This window comes from Octopus bimaculoides, chromosome 16 (assembly GCF_046866305.1).
Source record: "Octopus bimaculoides isolate indiv1 chromosome 16, ASM4686630v1, whole genome shotgun sequence".
In the NCBI taxonomy this organism is placed as follows: Eukaryota; Metazoa; Mollusca; class Cephalopoda; order Octopoda; family Octopodidae; genus Octopus; species Octopus bimaculoides.
In genome coordinates this window covers 26,540,406-26,554,437 of record NC_142943.1, presented here as the reverse complement: position 1 = coordinate 26,554,437, position 14,032 = coordinate 26,540,406, and the positions used below count along the sequence as shown (strand labels likewise).

The window sequence follows — 14,032 nt, the reverse complement described above, 5'->3', positions numbered from 1 at the left end:
ATACACACACACAGACACACACACGCGGTTTTGTGTGTGTGAGTGTGTGTGTGTACATGTATGCAATTACAATAGAATAAATGTATAACCAAGCAAACAACTGGTATCAGTTATGTTATAACATTTGTGTATTCAAACATGAGGGTTGAGTTCTGATAAAAATATACATCACAAGTCTAGATGAGCAGATGGTCCATCTTGTGCAAAAATAATGGTTGCTCTGTGTATAGCAGTGATCTATTCCATCATCGGAGAGGGGATGAGGAAGAGCTTTAATAGAGAGCTTTGTTCTACTAAAGTATGGGGGAGAGTGAAAAGTTTAAACAAAGAAAGGCAGGGAAAACAATGTCATTGTAATATGAGGGTAGATAGGAAGTAACATTCACTGCGAGATATAGATGTAGGAATTTCTAAATTGATAAAGGAAAATGTATAGAAAGGAATAATTTGTGCCAATATGTGCAGAGGAGGATGGTAAATGGTACGATGTGAAGAAGACCATGTGCATAATAGCGACAGCAAATGGGGCAAGTATGTTAGAATTATCTATTAAATAGACGGGCCATCGTGGATGGGAGTTACATACAAGATAAAGTATACTATGTACCGCAGTTTGATATGGTAGTCAATGTAATGCGTGTGGGAAAGAAAGCCTTACGGTAAATATGGGGTGGAGAAGAGATGCTATAGGGCTGGAAAACAAATCAAATAGAAATTTAAAACCCCGATAGCTGCAATGAATCTCTGATAGACTGAGTGACTGTAACAATAAGGAAAGAATATTTTAAATCATAAGCTCAATGAAGACTATGCGTATTGTGAAGTGTGTTAGAGAAGCAACGAAGGAGTGAAGACAGGCAGATCTTAAAGTTAATGCATAAACAGAGAATATCTAAAATACTTCTTTAAATATGCCAATTGACAACTGAATTGTAATTATAATCAGAATGGAAAGTGAAAATAAGGACTATGGAATCATACGGAGTTGGAATAAGTTGTACATTTAGAATTGGGTAAACGAATAAAGATATCACAATAGGTATATAGAATTATAGTCAGATAAAAAATTATGAATAATGTGATGGGCTACGAATTAAAACAAATGAAATAAATCATGAAATGCATTCACTTTACGTGCGCCAGAATTATGTTGTGAAATTTGGGGCATTCCATGTAACGCACAGTTAGTTTTTTTTGTTTTTTTTTTGATAAATTTTTTAAGCTTGGAATCAGCTGCGAATATGTTTATTTTGCAGTGCCTGATAACCCGAGTTGATTTCATCGATTACAACTTGTTGGGTTCTGTTCACCAGGAAATATTTAAATCTGGGTAGCAGGATTCCAATATTTGACAACTTTAATTGGAAGGTATTGTCGCCGACTCAATCAAAAACTTTGTTTTAGTGAAGATATATAAAATCAGAGTTTGAACCTGATCTCAAAGCTTTAAAGACATCCTTGAAGTGATGTAAAAGCTGTAGTATGCATTCTCTGCTGCAACAAAGGCCATGCTCATTGGAAATTAAGAGATTGTTACTCTTCAAGGAGCCAGATATCCTTGGTCTCACCTTTTAAAAACTTTGATGATATGTGAATTGAGTGATATCGGGTAACAGTTAACTGTGAAAGACCTGTTTCCCTTTATAAAGACTGGGATGACAGATTGAGATAACAACTGATTCGGTATATAGACTGTTTCTAAAGAATTTCTTCAGAAGTTAGTTAGGAGTGTTGCATGTTGGTATTTGTATCTTTTCAGGACACTGGCGAGGAATCTATCAGGGCCAACAGCGGATTCGTACTTGATTTCAATCATTGCTGTTATTGTGTCTGAGACAGTAAAACTTGCCAAAGGTATATAAGCTGGAGAGTTTGTTCAGATCTTTTGCGTCAATATCTTTGGGATCACTAGAGATGGAGCAATATTGTTTCTATAATCCTTCTGCCATTTCTTTAGCATCGTGATAGAGTAAGTTGTTATAATCTATCAGCGGACAAATGAGTGAGACAGCAGTTCTTTGTTAGCATCTGACTTGAAGAATGTTGGGTTCTGTTTGATTTTTCCACGAAGCCCTTTGGCTGTCAACGTAGGTCTTCATGCTGATCTGCAGATGATAGTTTCCAAATTCAAGCCTTTTTATTGATTCTGAATGTGGATACTGCTGGTGATAGTATTTTAATTGGTTGAATTTTTAGAATTAAGTCTTTTGACTCTTGATGAGTGTTTTCCTTTTTCTCTCTCTTGCAATTCTACTGCACAAAGTGCTTATGAATTTTCATAGGAGCGTGCTTGGGTAACAACATTCTCAGACGTGCATAGGTGACAATGTTCTCAAATGTCTGACATGTTGCTTCAATATCAGACGAAGTATGAGTGAAGGACTCGTCAATAGGCGACAGATCGTTTCTAATTACATTATTCTTTCGTCTGCTTTCTATAGATTGGTGCTCTCGAACAAGTAGAAAGGAAACAGTAAACGGTTTGGTTTCGGTACGCCCAAAACTAAGTTTACAGAATACCTTGTTGTTATCACAGAGAACTTTTTAATTGAAATGCTAAGGATGGGACTAGATTGGTGTTATGCAAATTATACGTTGTTAATTTATAATAGCCATGTGTAACTGTTATGCAAATTGTGCTAGGATTCGAGTGACTTCCCTTGATACAAAGAGCATGCGCTTTTGACAGGAAAGAAAGAGAGAGAACGGCCATTTGGAATAACGTACGTTGTGTCAAGACTATCGTGGATAACACTATAAGAGGCCTTTCTATTTAGGACTATGCCTAGAAATTAGCTTCTTTGAACCAAGATTTACTGGTTATACATTACAATCAAAGAAACTACTTTCTGAAAATACACAATTTGAAGAAGTTGCTGAGCAGTCTATAGAGAAAGAAAGTTGTGAAAGAACGTTTACGATAGGGAAAGATACTTGAAACCTGACAGATTGAATGTAGGAGCAACGTAGCAACTGCAGCACAGGATGAAGATAAATATGATTTACCATTGGCAGTATCACATCAGCTGGTTCACCCTTCCGAGTAACCTCTATGTTTATACTGAACAATAGCTACAAAACCGAAGCATTAATTGATAGCGGTAGCACTGACAAGAGCTTCATCAGTAAGAAGCTAGTGAACACACTCAACAGCAAGACGGTCAAATTGAAAAACGGCATTGGTACGGCTTCTGCATCTCTTTCTGCGGAATCCAAGAGATACTGCACTGTTTCACTAACCCTGAATAATCATGAATACTACAATGTGAAACTGTACGTGCTCAGAAACTAATGCGCTGGGTACTGGGTACGTGCTCAGAAACTAATTCCGAGTACTGATTTCCAAGAACGGCATGAAAGTATTACCATACAATACGGAGGACAGAGAAGAGACCACCATTAACATTTACCGCACAAGCAGATATGAAAACTGATCCTCCAAAGCTATTCGCTCATCTGAAAGAGGACTGTAAACCTATTGCAGCCAAGTCGCGAAAATACTCGGAACGTGATCGAGAATTCATCAGAACAGAAGTACGCCGCTTAGCAAATGCGAACATTATTGAATCTAATAACTCAGCTTGGAGATCGCAAGTGCTAGTTGTTCAAGAAACAAAAAGCTCAGAATGGTGATTGACTACTTAGAGACGATTAACAAATATACACAGCTTCATGCCTACCCTCTTCCTAAAATTTATGAGTTAGTGAACACTATCGCCAAGAATAAAGTCTACAGTACAATAGGCTTACGTTCGGCATACTATCAGATTCTTCTATCAGACAAAGACCGTCAATTCAATGTCTTTGAAGCTGATGGTACGTTATGGCATTATACTAGGATTCTATTCGTAGTAACTAACTGCAGTGCATGTTTCTAACGTATAATGGACGACTTCGTGAGTAAATCCAAGCTGCGAAATGCGTTCCAATTCATAGACAATTTAACCATATGTGGGAAAGATCAAATAGACAACGATAAAAATTTAGAAAAATTGAAATGGCAGCAAAAAGTGAGTAGCTCACCATGAATGAAGACAAATACGTTTACTCATCAACAACTTTTGACTTTCTTGGATACCGTATCTCACACAATACCCACACCCCTGACCATAAAGGCTTGCTCCACTCCTCAATCTTCCTATACCAACCGACCAGAAATCATTAAAACGAATAGTCGATATGTTTTCTTATTATAATAAGTGGATCTCCAGATTTTCTGATAAAATATAACCTCTCAATAACGTATTAAATTTCCTCTAAACAGCCATCAAGTAAACGTATTTGAGTCATTAAAGGTAAAACTAGCCAATGCTGTCATTGAAGTAATAGATGAGAACATTCCATTTACTGTTGAGACGGATGCTTCGGATTTTGCTATATCTGCCACACTAAATCAGGATGGAAGACCAATCGCATTCCATTCTTGCACGTTACAAGGTAGCGAACAGTACCAATCCTCAGTTTAAAAGGAAGCCCAAGCAATTATCGAATCAATTTATCATTGGAGACACTTTCTTCTAGGTAGACATTTTACATTAATTACTGATCGACATTCTGTTGCATTCGTGTATAATTATAAATCAATACCTTAAATTCTTTAAGGACCAGATATCGAAAGATATAGATTCTTAGTGGGTTATTCAATATGACGAAGAAAATTTATCTGGAAATGTGTCTACTTACATAACATCTAAAGATGTCAATGCCATAGGCGGTTGAGTTTGTGATTCAGTTCTTTCATGCTAGAGAAAAGAGGAAAACAATGTTAATTGTCGAAAGAAACGTTTGGGTTAGTATTTCTAGGTATAGAAAACAAGTCTTAAGTAAAATATATGTTTGAAGGAGGAGGTATATAAGTAACAGTAGTAAGCAAGAGACAAAGAATAACTACATCTAAAAGTCTAAAAACTACACACGGATATAGACACAGAAAAATCCATTTACAGAAAAAGATAAACAGTTTTAATTTCAATTTAGTTTTAGAGATTTCATCATGGTTAGCATCATTGATTTCAAATGAAGATCTGAAATCGTATTTACAACTATTTTATTTTTATGAGGTTCAGTATTTTTGATATCAGTGCAGATCCTTTAATATCTCATTAATTTAGATATAATAAAATAAAATCTTTAAGAAAATAAAATCATCAGATGTAATAAGAAACACAGTTTATATAGTATACATGAATTATAAAGTTCACATCCTGAAATCATCAAAAGACTCCCAAAAGCCTAAAATTCACGGAAGGAAAACTGTAAAGACATTAAATAATTTTATAAGTTGCAGAAAGTTTTTTAAAAATTATCATGAACATATAAATATCATTTAATGTAAGGTTATTTAAGTGTGTGTGGAGGCGCAATGGCCCAGTGGTTAGGGCAGCGGACTCGCAGTCTTAGGATCGCGGTTTCGATTCCCAGACCGGGTGCTGTGAGTGTTTATTGAGCGAAAACACCTAACGCTCCACGAGGCCCCGGCAGGGGATGGTGGTGAACCCTGCTGTACTCTTTTATCAGAACTTTCTCTCACTCTTTCTTCCTGTTTCTGTTGTATATATATTTCAAAGGGACAGCCTTGTCACACTCTGTGTCACGCTCAATCTCCCCGAGAACTACGTTAAGGGTACACGTGTCTGTGGAGTGCTCAGCCACTTGCTCTTTAATTTCACGAGCTGGCTGTTCCGTTGATCGGATCAACTGATTACTCGTCGTCGTAATCGACTGAGTGCCAACAAATTTAACCGTGTACATCTTAATTCTACATTTTCCGAATTGAAAAACGAACATAATTTTATACAATATTTTACATCAAATTTGTACAACCTTTGCAATGATTGTGCAGTCTAAACAGGAACTAACTTCTTATCTTTCTCAATTCAACCATGATTGCAGGGGTCTTGCACAAATACTATTCCCTTATGAACGTAATCCAAACGGTTCCTTGTTACACTAGGGTATTAGTTTTAGTGACATAGATATATATATATTCTCAGAAGATCAACATAAGAATCAACAAAGCAAACCTGACTGGAGTACAGCATATATATATATATATGTTTATATATATGTTTATATATAACGATGGCCACTAAAGTGGGCATTTAATGTGCTAGAAGTAGATCACATGTTGTCTCTACTAAGACCTAATGGTTCTCGAAAGAAATTCAGCGAAATACCAAAACGTATGCGGGCAAGACTGAAAATTACATAAATAAAACATTATTATTCATGGCCCGGTTTCGAAATTAACACTCTTATCGAATGTCTGCTTCTCTTCAGCGTCTTAGTAGACATAACATGTGATCTACTTCAAGCACATTAAATGTCCACTTTAGTGGTCATCGTTATATATAAACATATACATTAATCCCCAGAGATCTCAGATATTTTTTCTGAATCCCTCTGATTCTTTAAATGTGCTAGCTTCCTGGTAATAAATCGATATTAATTGATATCTGATTTTTTACCCTATGTTTTAATTTAATTAACCATAACCAAGTTCTCAAAGTGGATATATGCGACGCAGTAACTATTTTCTGCAGATATATTCCCGGAATTAGCGCGCCAAAACGAAGGCTTTTGATTTTTACCATTAAGTTGTAATTAACAGAACCATACACACGTTTGCCTCTGGGGGTGAACAACATTGGGTAAGAGTGTTAATTTCGAAACCTGTCCGTGAATAATAATGTTTTATTTTTGTAATTTTCACTGTCTTGCCCGCATACGTTTTGGTATTTCGCTGAATTTCGTTTGAGAACCATTAGGTCTTAGTAGACACAACATGTGATCTACTTCTAGCACATGAAATGTCCACTTTAGTGGGCATCGTTATATATAAACATATACTTTAATCTCCTAGGATCTCAAATATTTTTTCTGAATCTCTCTGATTCTTTACCCTATATTTTAATATGTATGTATGCATATATATATATATATATATGTGTGTGTGTGTGTGTGTGTGTGTGTGTGTTTGTGTGTGTGTGTGTGTGTGTATGTATATATATATATGTATATATATATATATATATATATATATATATATATATATATATATATATATATATATATATGTGTGTGTGTGTGTGTGTGTGTGTGTGTGTGTGTGTGTGTGTGTGTGTGTGTGTGTGTGTGTGTAAGGTCGGACACCAGTTTTTTTTTATGTAGGTTGTTTGTTATCACAACAGGTCGTTGAAATGTGAGATATACTATATCTTTATTTATAATGTTTTCATTCGTAATTTATAACGAATATTATTGTTTATTAATTAAAAGTTATAATGATAATTTCGTTACTTATAACTTAATTATAAGTATTTATCACTAAGCATAACTCTTAGTTTAGTTTAGGCTGCGTAAATGTTATGATCTATACATGACAAGACGCTGAATGAGCGTTTATTACGTGCATGTATGTTGAAGGTTTAGATTATATTTTCTTGACCGTTACACATAAAAAAATAGTTTCATTAATATACAGAAATAAATTCAACAAGTTGAAAGAAACGAGAAGTAAAAGGAATTAAGTTACTACATTAATTTATTATATACATATTTGTACATTTATAGAAATTTAGAAACAAAGCATTTCATCGTAGAGAATTTACAACTTAAATTTATTATTAACTAGTTTCTCATTCTAACTAATAAGGTTTCACGACAATTCAATATTGTCGGATTTCAGTATTGAACATGGCATATATATTAGCCTATACTCAAAAGGGTGAGTGTCGTGGACTTGAGTAACATCCAACGATCACTGGAGATTTTGCCGAAAATCAGGTTTTTTATAACTACTCATACACGAATCATAGAACCGTAACCCCGTGAAAGATTTTTTCAACGAAGTTCATAATTCGTATAAGGGCAGTAATTTTTAACCAATGAGAAATCAATAATTTCTCATGTTCGGGCAAACGAACTTACGTTCTCTCTCCGCCTCTTATGAGTTTGCTACAATATATATATATATATATATATATATATATATATATATATATATATATATATATATATATATATATATATATATATATATATATATCGGGTTGTCAAGAAAGTTCTTGCGGTTTTTAACCTTTAAATTCAGATGCACATATCTCGGCTCAGACAAAACTTTATTAATCGAAATAAGCACCATCAGAATCAACACACTTTTGTCAACGCGAAGCAATTTTATTTATGCCAGTAGCGTGAAATTTCTGCGTTCTGGTGGCGATGAAGTCGTTGAAGACGTGTTTGGCATCGTCTTGGTTTCTGAAGCATTTCTCACGCAAGAAGTTGTCGAAATGCTTGAAAATGTGGTAGTAGATAGGCGACAGGTCTAGTGAGCATGGCGGATGGGTCAGAGTTTCGTAGCCCAATTCATTCAACTACTGCAGGGTCAGTTGTGCGACGTGCGGCCGAGTGTTGTCGTGGAGAAAAGTTGGTCCTTTTCTATTGACCAATGCTGGCTGTTGTTGTCAGAGTTTCTTATGCATTTCCTCCATTTGCTGACAGTACTTCTCCGTTGTAATGTTTAACCTGAATCCAAAAATCTGTGATGGATGAGACTGGCCGTAAACCATCAAACAGTCACCATGACCTTCTTCTGGTGCACCTTTAGCTTCGGGAAGTGCTGTGGACCTTCGTCGGCGTCGTCTAACCACTGAGATGAGCGTCGCCGGTTTTCGTAAAGAATCCGCTTTTCATCGCAAGTCACAATCTGGTCGAGAAACGGGTAGTTCTTGTTGCGTAAAATAAGGGAAGATGCACTTCAAAATGGAGTTTAATTTTTTTTTTTGGTTGTCATTCAATTCGTGCGGCACCCATTTCTCAAATATTTTTTGTTTTTCCAATCTCTTTCAAGTGGTTGGAAATTGTCGTGTACGTTACGTCAAATTCTGAAGCAAGTTCTGGAACAGTTGCGGGTGGATTGGCTTCGACTAAGGCTCTTAGTTGATCGTTGTCAACATCCGATGGCCGACCACTACGCTTATCTTCAAGATTCTCGCCACCGCTACGAAATTTCTTGAACCAGCATTGTGCTGGACGTTCATTAGTGGTTCATGGGCCAAACGCATCGTTAATATCGCGAGCTGTTTCAGCACCTTTTGAGCCTAGCTTGAACTGGAATAAGTAAATTGTGCGAATTTGCTTTTTGTCTATGTTGTATTCAACGTTCCGGAAAAAATGACCTAATTATTCAAAAAGAAAAAGAGTAACACGATTAGACAGAACGAAAAACGGGCTTTAAAATGTTATATGAAGTCAAAGTAATTTAAAGAAAATTAATTTGAAAAGACATCATTTAAAGCCAAAATTAAAAACCCTGCAAGAACTTTCTTGACAACCTAATATGTATATATACATATAATAATTATTATTATTATCATTATTATTATTAATATTATTATTATTATTATTCAGTAGTTTTATTTTTATAACGTGCTTTCACTTCACTACCGAGCGCAGCTCTGTGCGCCTTGGGTATGTGCTGTGGTTTGCTGTGGTGCTCTTATGTTTACTGTATTGAAAGTGTTTTGCGTAGAATGTGTGCAGTACCCAGTAGTGCAATTTTCTGTATGTTATATATATTTGTAAGTCCTGGGGTTTTTGTTATGTATTTGTCTGAATATTTTTTTTATTATACCTAAGGCACCTACTATGATAGGAATTGTTTCTGTTTTTAGATTCCACATTCGAGTTATCTCTATTTCCAGGTCTTTGTATTTTGAAAGTTTTTCCATTTCTTTTAGAGAAACGTTTATTATTATTATTATTATTATTATTATTATTATTATTATTATTATTATTATTATTATTATTATTATTATTATTATTTCGTAAGAAATATATAGAACTGCTTAAGAAGTGTTCGCGTCGAACCCAAGACAAAAGATAAGAATTAAAATAAAAACCCAAATTCGGCTATCAACTTTTATTTTACAAAAGTATACATAGTTATAAATTCGATTTTAAATTTATATATACATATATTAATACATATCGACATATAAAATATATACGAATATGTTTAATAATATAAATATATATAAATATAGATAAACTAAACATTGTCAGAATGAGCTTTTCTAATGAGGATACCTTTCCTGATGAAGGGGACATTTTCTGCATGGATTGTAAAATTTGTCTTAATTTTTCTCCCGGGACATGAACTCTGGAAACGGCCGTAGAAAGTAAATTTCTTCTGATTATATTATATAGTATTTATACATTTGAAAAGAAAAAATTCTTTAACACTCTTAATGTTTCTTAATTTTAGTATAGAAAAATATTTTTACCAGCTCTCTTTTCCTCACATTTTTCCATATATATCCCACGTATATTCTATTTACATGTGTTTTTATGTATATTTATATTATAAATATATATATAAATACACATAAAAATACATGTAAATAGAATGTACGTGGAATATGAATGGAAAAATGTAAGGAAAAGAGAACTGGTAAAAATATTTTTCTATACTAAAATTAAGAGAGGTTAAGAGTGCCTTAAGAATTCTTATTAGTAAATCCATAAAGTTCAATCTGATTTTTGTCATATATATATATATATATATATATATATATATATATATATATATATATATATATATATGCAATTTAAATCGAATTTATAACTATGTATGTGTATGAAAAAAGTTGATTGCCTAAATTGAGCTTTTATTTTCATTCTTATATACATATATATATATATATATATATATATATATATATATGGGAAATGAAGACGGAAGAAGGAACATACGAGAATTTTTATAAATCACTACAATTGTTTCGACCTGGAATCGATCCCTCACAATTCTGTATGTATGTATGTATGTATGTATGTCATTATTCAGCATTATTTCAAGGTTTCTTACCAATAGAGAAAGAACCAGTTTTTAACCTAGATCCAAAGTTTCTTCATTGAAATACGTGCACGTTTGAGTGTGTGTGAGCATTCATGTGGGTGTACATGTATGTGTGCGTGTGTGTGTGTGTGTGTGTGTGTGTGTGTGTGTGTGTGTGTGTGTGTGTGTGTGTGTGTGTGTGTGTGTGTGTGTGTTCTGGAAATCAATAGGTTTGACATAAGTAAATTTATATTAAAAACAAAATGAGAAAATACTTTGAGAAATTTATCAAAAGAAAGTATGAAATTATTTACGTTTCTCTTTACAAATCACTGGAAAATACATTAAGAAATACCAAACTATGTAATAGCAACAGAACCAACCTTTGAAATATTTGGAAGGTCTATGTTTTATATGTGAGAAAGATCAGAAAAGCGTCTTAAATAGAAGCAAGTCTTCGACATAAGAAACTATATGTATCCGAAAGAAACTTGTATTCAGTAACACCAAGGAAATGTGGAGAAATTTACATCTTGAAGACAATGCATGACTCAGCATAGATCACAAATTAGAAAACTGTAGTCCAAACAAATAGGATTCAGTGGACATATAGATACATGTGCCAGTAAGCATCAACCTAATTTTATAATCTTCCATTTTTATCAATTTAACGAAGTTATATCATAACAGCAACACATGAACAAATAAACATTCTTGACTAAATATTGACTATTTCTTAACGATTGTAGTAAAATCTCGATCATTGCAGTTAGTTCAATGCAAGTAAAGATTATGTGCGAGAAGCTGATAGGTGAGTGGAGTGCGAATGCCTCACAAAATCTCTCAGGCATTTCCAACTGTTTGAAGGCTTTGCCTCAATTTCCTAAATACACCAATGTGAACTTGGTCAAATCGCTGTGAATCATCCAAGTTATTATTAGATACTACTTTATTAGGATTGCAGATAGATATAAATTGTTCAGATATTCAGATCATTGATTTCATAGACCAAAATTCGGGATCTTTACAGTCAACCTAGAAAAAGCCAATGGACATGGTTCCGATTATGGGACAAATAAACGTTTCTTCTCGGTGCAGAATGATTGCAGGAATTGGAGTAGTATACTAACGAAGCAGGAATTGACAGTAGCTATCATATATATCGAGTGGTGGGTTTCATGAATAATCATCAGAGAGGCATCTGCTAGTTTCGACAAACTAATAAGTAACCTAATAGGCGCACATAAGAGGAATAACAAACGACATGCTAATGGAGACAATGGTTCACGACCATTTCTTCGGCACGAAAAACGAAGGTTGTATTGTCCGAGCTAGGATGCGTGCACTGAAACATGACAGCTCAAAATCCGTAGGATGCCCCTCTGTGACAGAGAGACGGCATTGCAACAAACCTAGAATTTGGTCTGCATGGTTTGTGGCACCAGTCGGACAGGGGACTGTGTATTGCGAAAGCCGATTTCAGCTGAGGAAGTGGCAGATGTACTGATCTGCTGTGTGGGACGCAAATCACAGGGAATGCATGAACTGCCTTATGAGCTATATTTTTACATGCAAGACTTGTTTGCTCCTCTCTTGGCAGGCAGCTGTCTAATACATCTTAAAACAAACTGGGTGAATTTCCATTCGAGTGAGTCAGGGAGTAGTGGCACTTCTGAGGAAGAACCCGAACGAAGGAAACGTGATTGTAAATTTCAGGTCCACAACTCAGCTTAACACGAGGTTAATGATTTTAAGTAAGGTACTTGCTACGAGGCCGGCGATTGTTATTTATAGCGTAATCGCAGACGTGGAAACCCGTACGTTCCCTGGCGTACCCATCCACAACAACTTCCATTTCATTCGGTACATCGCAGAATGTGTCAGGAATAGAAATAGCTCTGCGAAACCACTGGTCGATTGGAATCGATCCAAGGTATTTGATAGGATAGGCCATAGCTATCTGACTGCTATCCTAAGCGCAGTCGGTTTGGGTCCAGTTTTCAGAGGCTGGGTCACCACAATGCACAACAGTATCTGCTTTGTGATCAAATTAAAGGGCCTCTCTCGAAATCTTTCAGCATGGAACGCTCGGTCTTCCAAGGATGCCCTCTCTCCCCGCTCTTACATATTTTCTTGTTGGAGGCTTGGTTGCGTAACAAGATACTTTGGTGGGGTAACCCGTTGGAATTAGGTTACAGGAAAGTCATATCTACTCACTGTCGTTGTTTTGGATACATCGGATATAAAAGCGATCGATATAATGTTGAAAGAATGTTCTTTATGTACAGAATCACACATAAACCAAGATAAATCAGTGTGTTTGCAACTTGGCTCTTGGACAGGTAAGTCCATGTTAGCAGCGACAATTTCTGTTGCTGGATAAGTGTCCAGTAAAAATGTTCGGAATCGGGTGCAGACCAGATCTTTAGGCGGATAGGAACATTGTAGAGATCAGAAGCAGTATTCAAATTCGCAGTGAAATGGGCTGAAAGCAAGTTGCCTTAGAAAGGCCGGAGGTAAGTGTCGAATGCATACATCATACTACTGCCTGACCTTTGCACCTTATACAAAGAAAACCTCTAACACGATTAGAACGCTTGCTTTTCCGATTCGTATGGAAGGGTCAGGTTCCACTGGTAAGAAAATTCTAACGTATTTCATGGTGGTGTCGGCAAGCCATTTCTAATGTTGGGATGGCATGCACTGAAGTAGACACCCCTGCAGAAATACCTAGGTTATTGCAATAGTGTCAACGACAATGACGGAATCATGGGAGGGCGAACTGGTGTAGGATTCTTCGTGTGACACGTCTTTCTGCGTCTCATTTCCTTCTTTGTACTACATTTATGGGCCAAACGTAGACCAGTATTTGGCATCTAAAATGTTGCCAAAGTTTTTCTCTCCTTAGTTGCTGTGGCGCGATGAGGCTGTATGGGGCAGCCGTGGCAGCTTCCTTCTGCTGGTACCTTTTAATGCTGACAATCTTCTTACTTCTTTACTCATTACTTCCTGCAACTCATCTAAATTCTTTTGATCTTCCTCACTTAGATCACTTAAATTGCTGATGACTGTTTTTTTTCTTTCTTATTGGTTGTGCTATTATTATCTTTTACTTTAAGTTCTTCTTTGGGTTCAGCTGTATCTCATGTTGTTATTTGTCTTTCCTACTGCCTGGTCTTTCCTTTCCAGTTC

General features: G+C 35.4%; 1 protein-coding gene across 8 annotated transcripts in view; it reads right to left on the bottom strand.

Annotated features, from left to right (window-relative positions):
• LOC106871768 (uncharacterized) overlaps window positions 1-14,032 on the bottom strand; it is a 1,221,261-nt gene that overhangs the window by 1,121,295 nt on the left and 85,934 nt on the right. For all 8 annotated transcript variants that reach the window (XR_016244689.1, XR_016244690.1, XM_089364843.1 and 5 more), the window contains exon 6: window positions 4,684-4,742. Coding sequence is in view for 6 of the 8 variants with exons in the window: in XM_089364843.1 (XP_089220969.1) it covers window positions 4,684-4,742 (59 nt within the window). In the remaining 2 variants the exon portion in view is untranslated. The remainder of the gene's footprint in view (window positions 1-4,683; window positions 4,743-14,032) is intronic.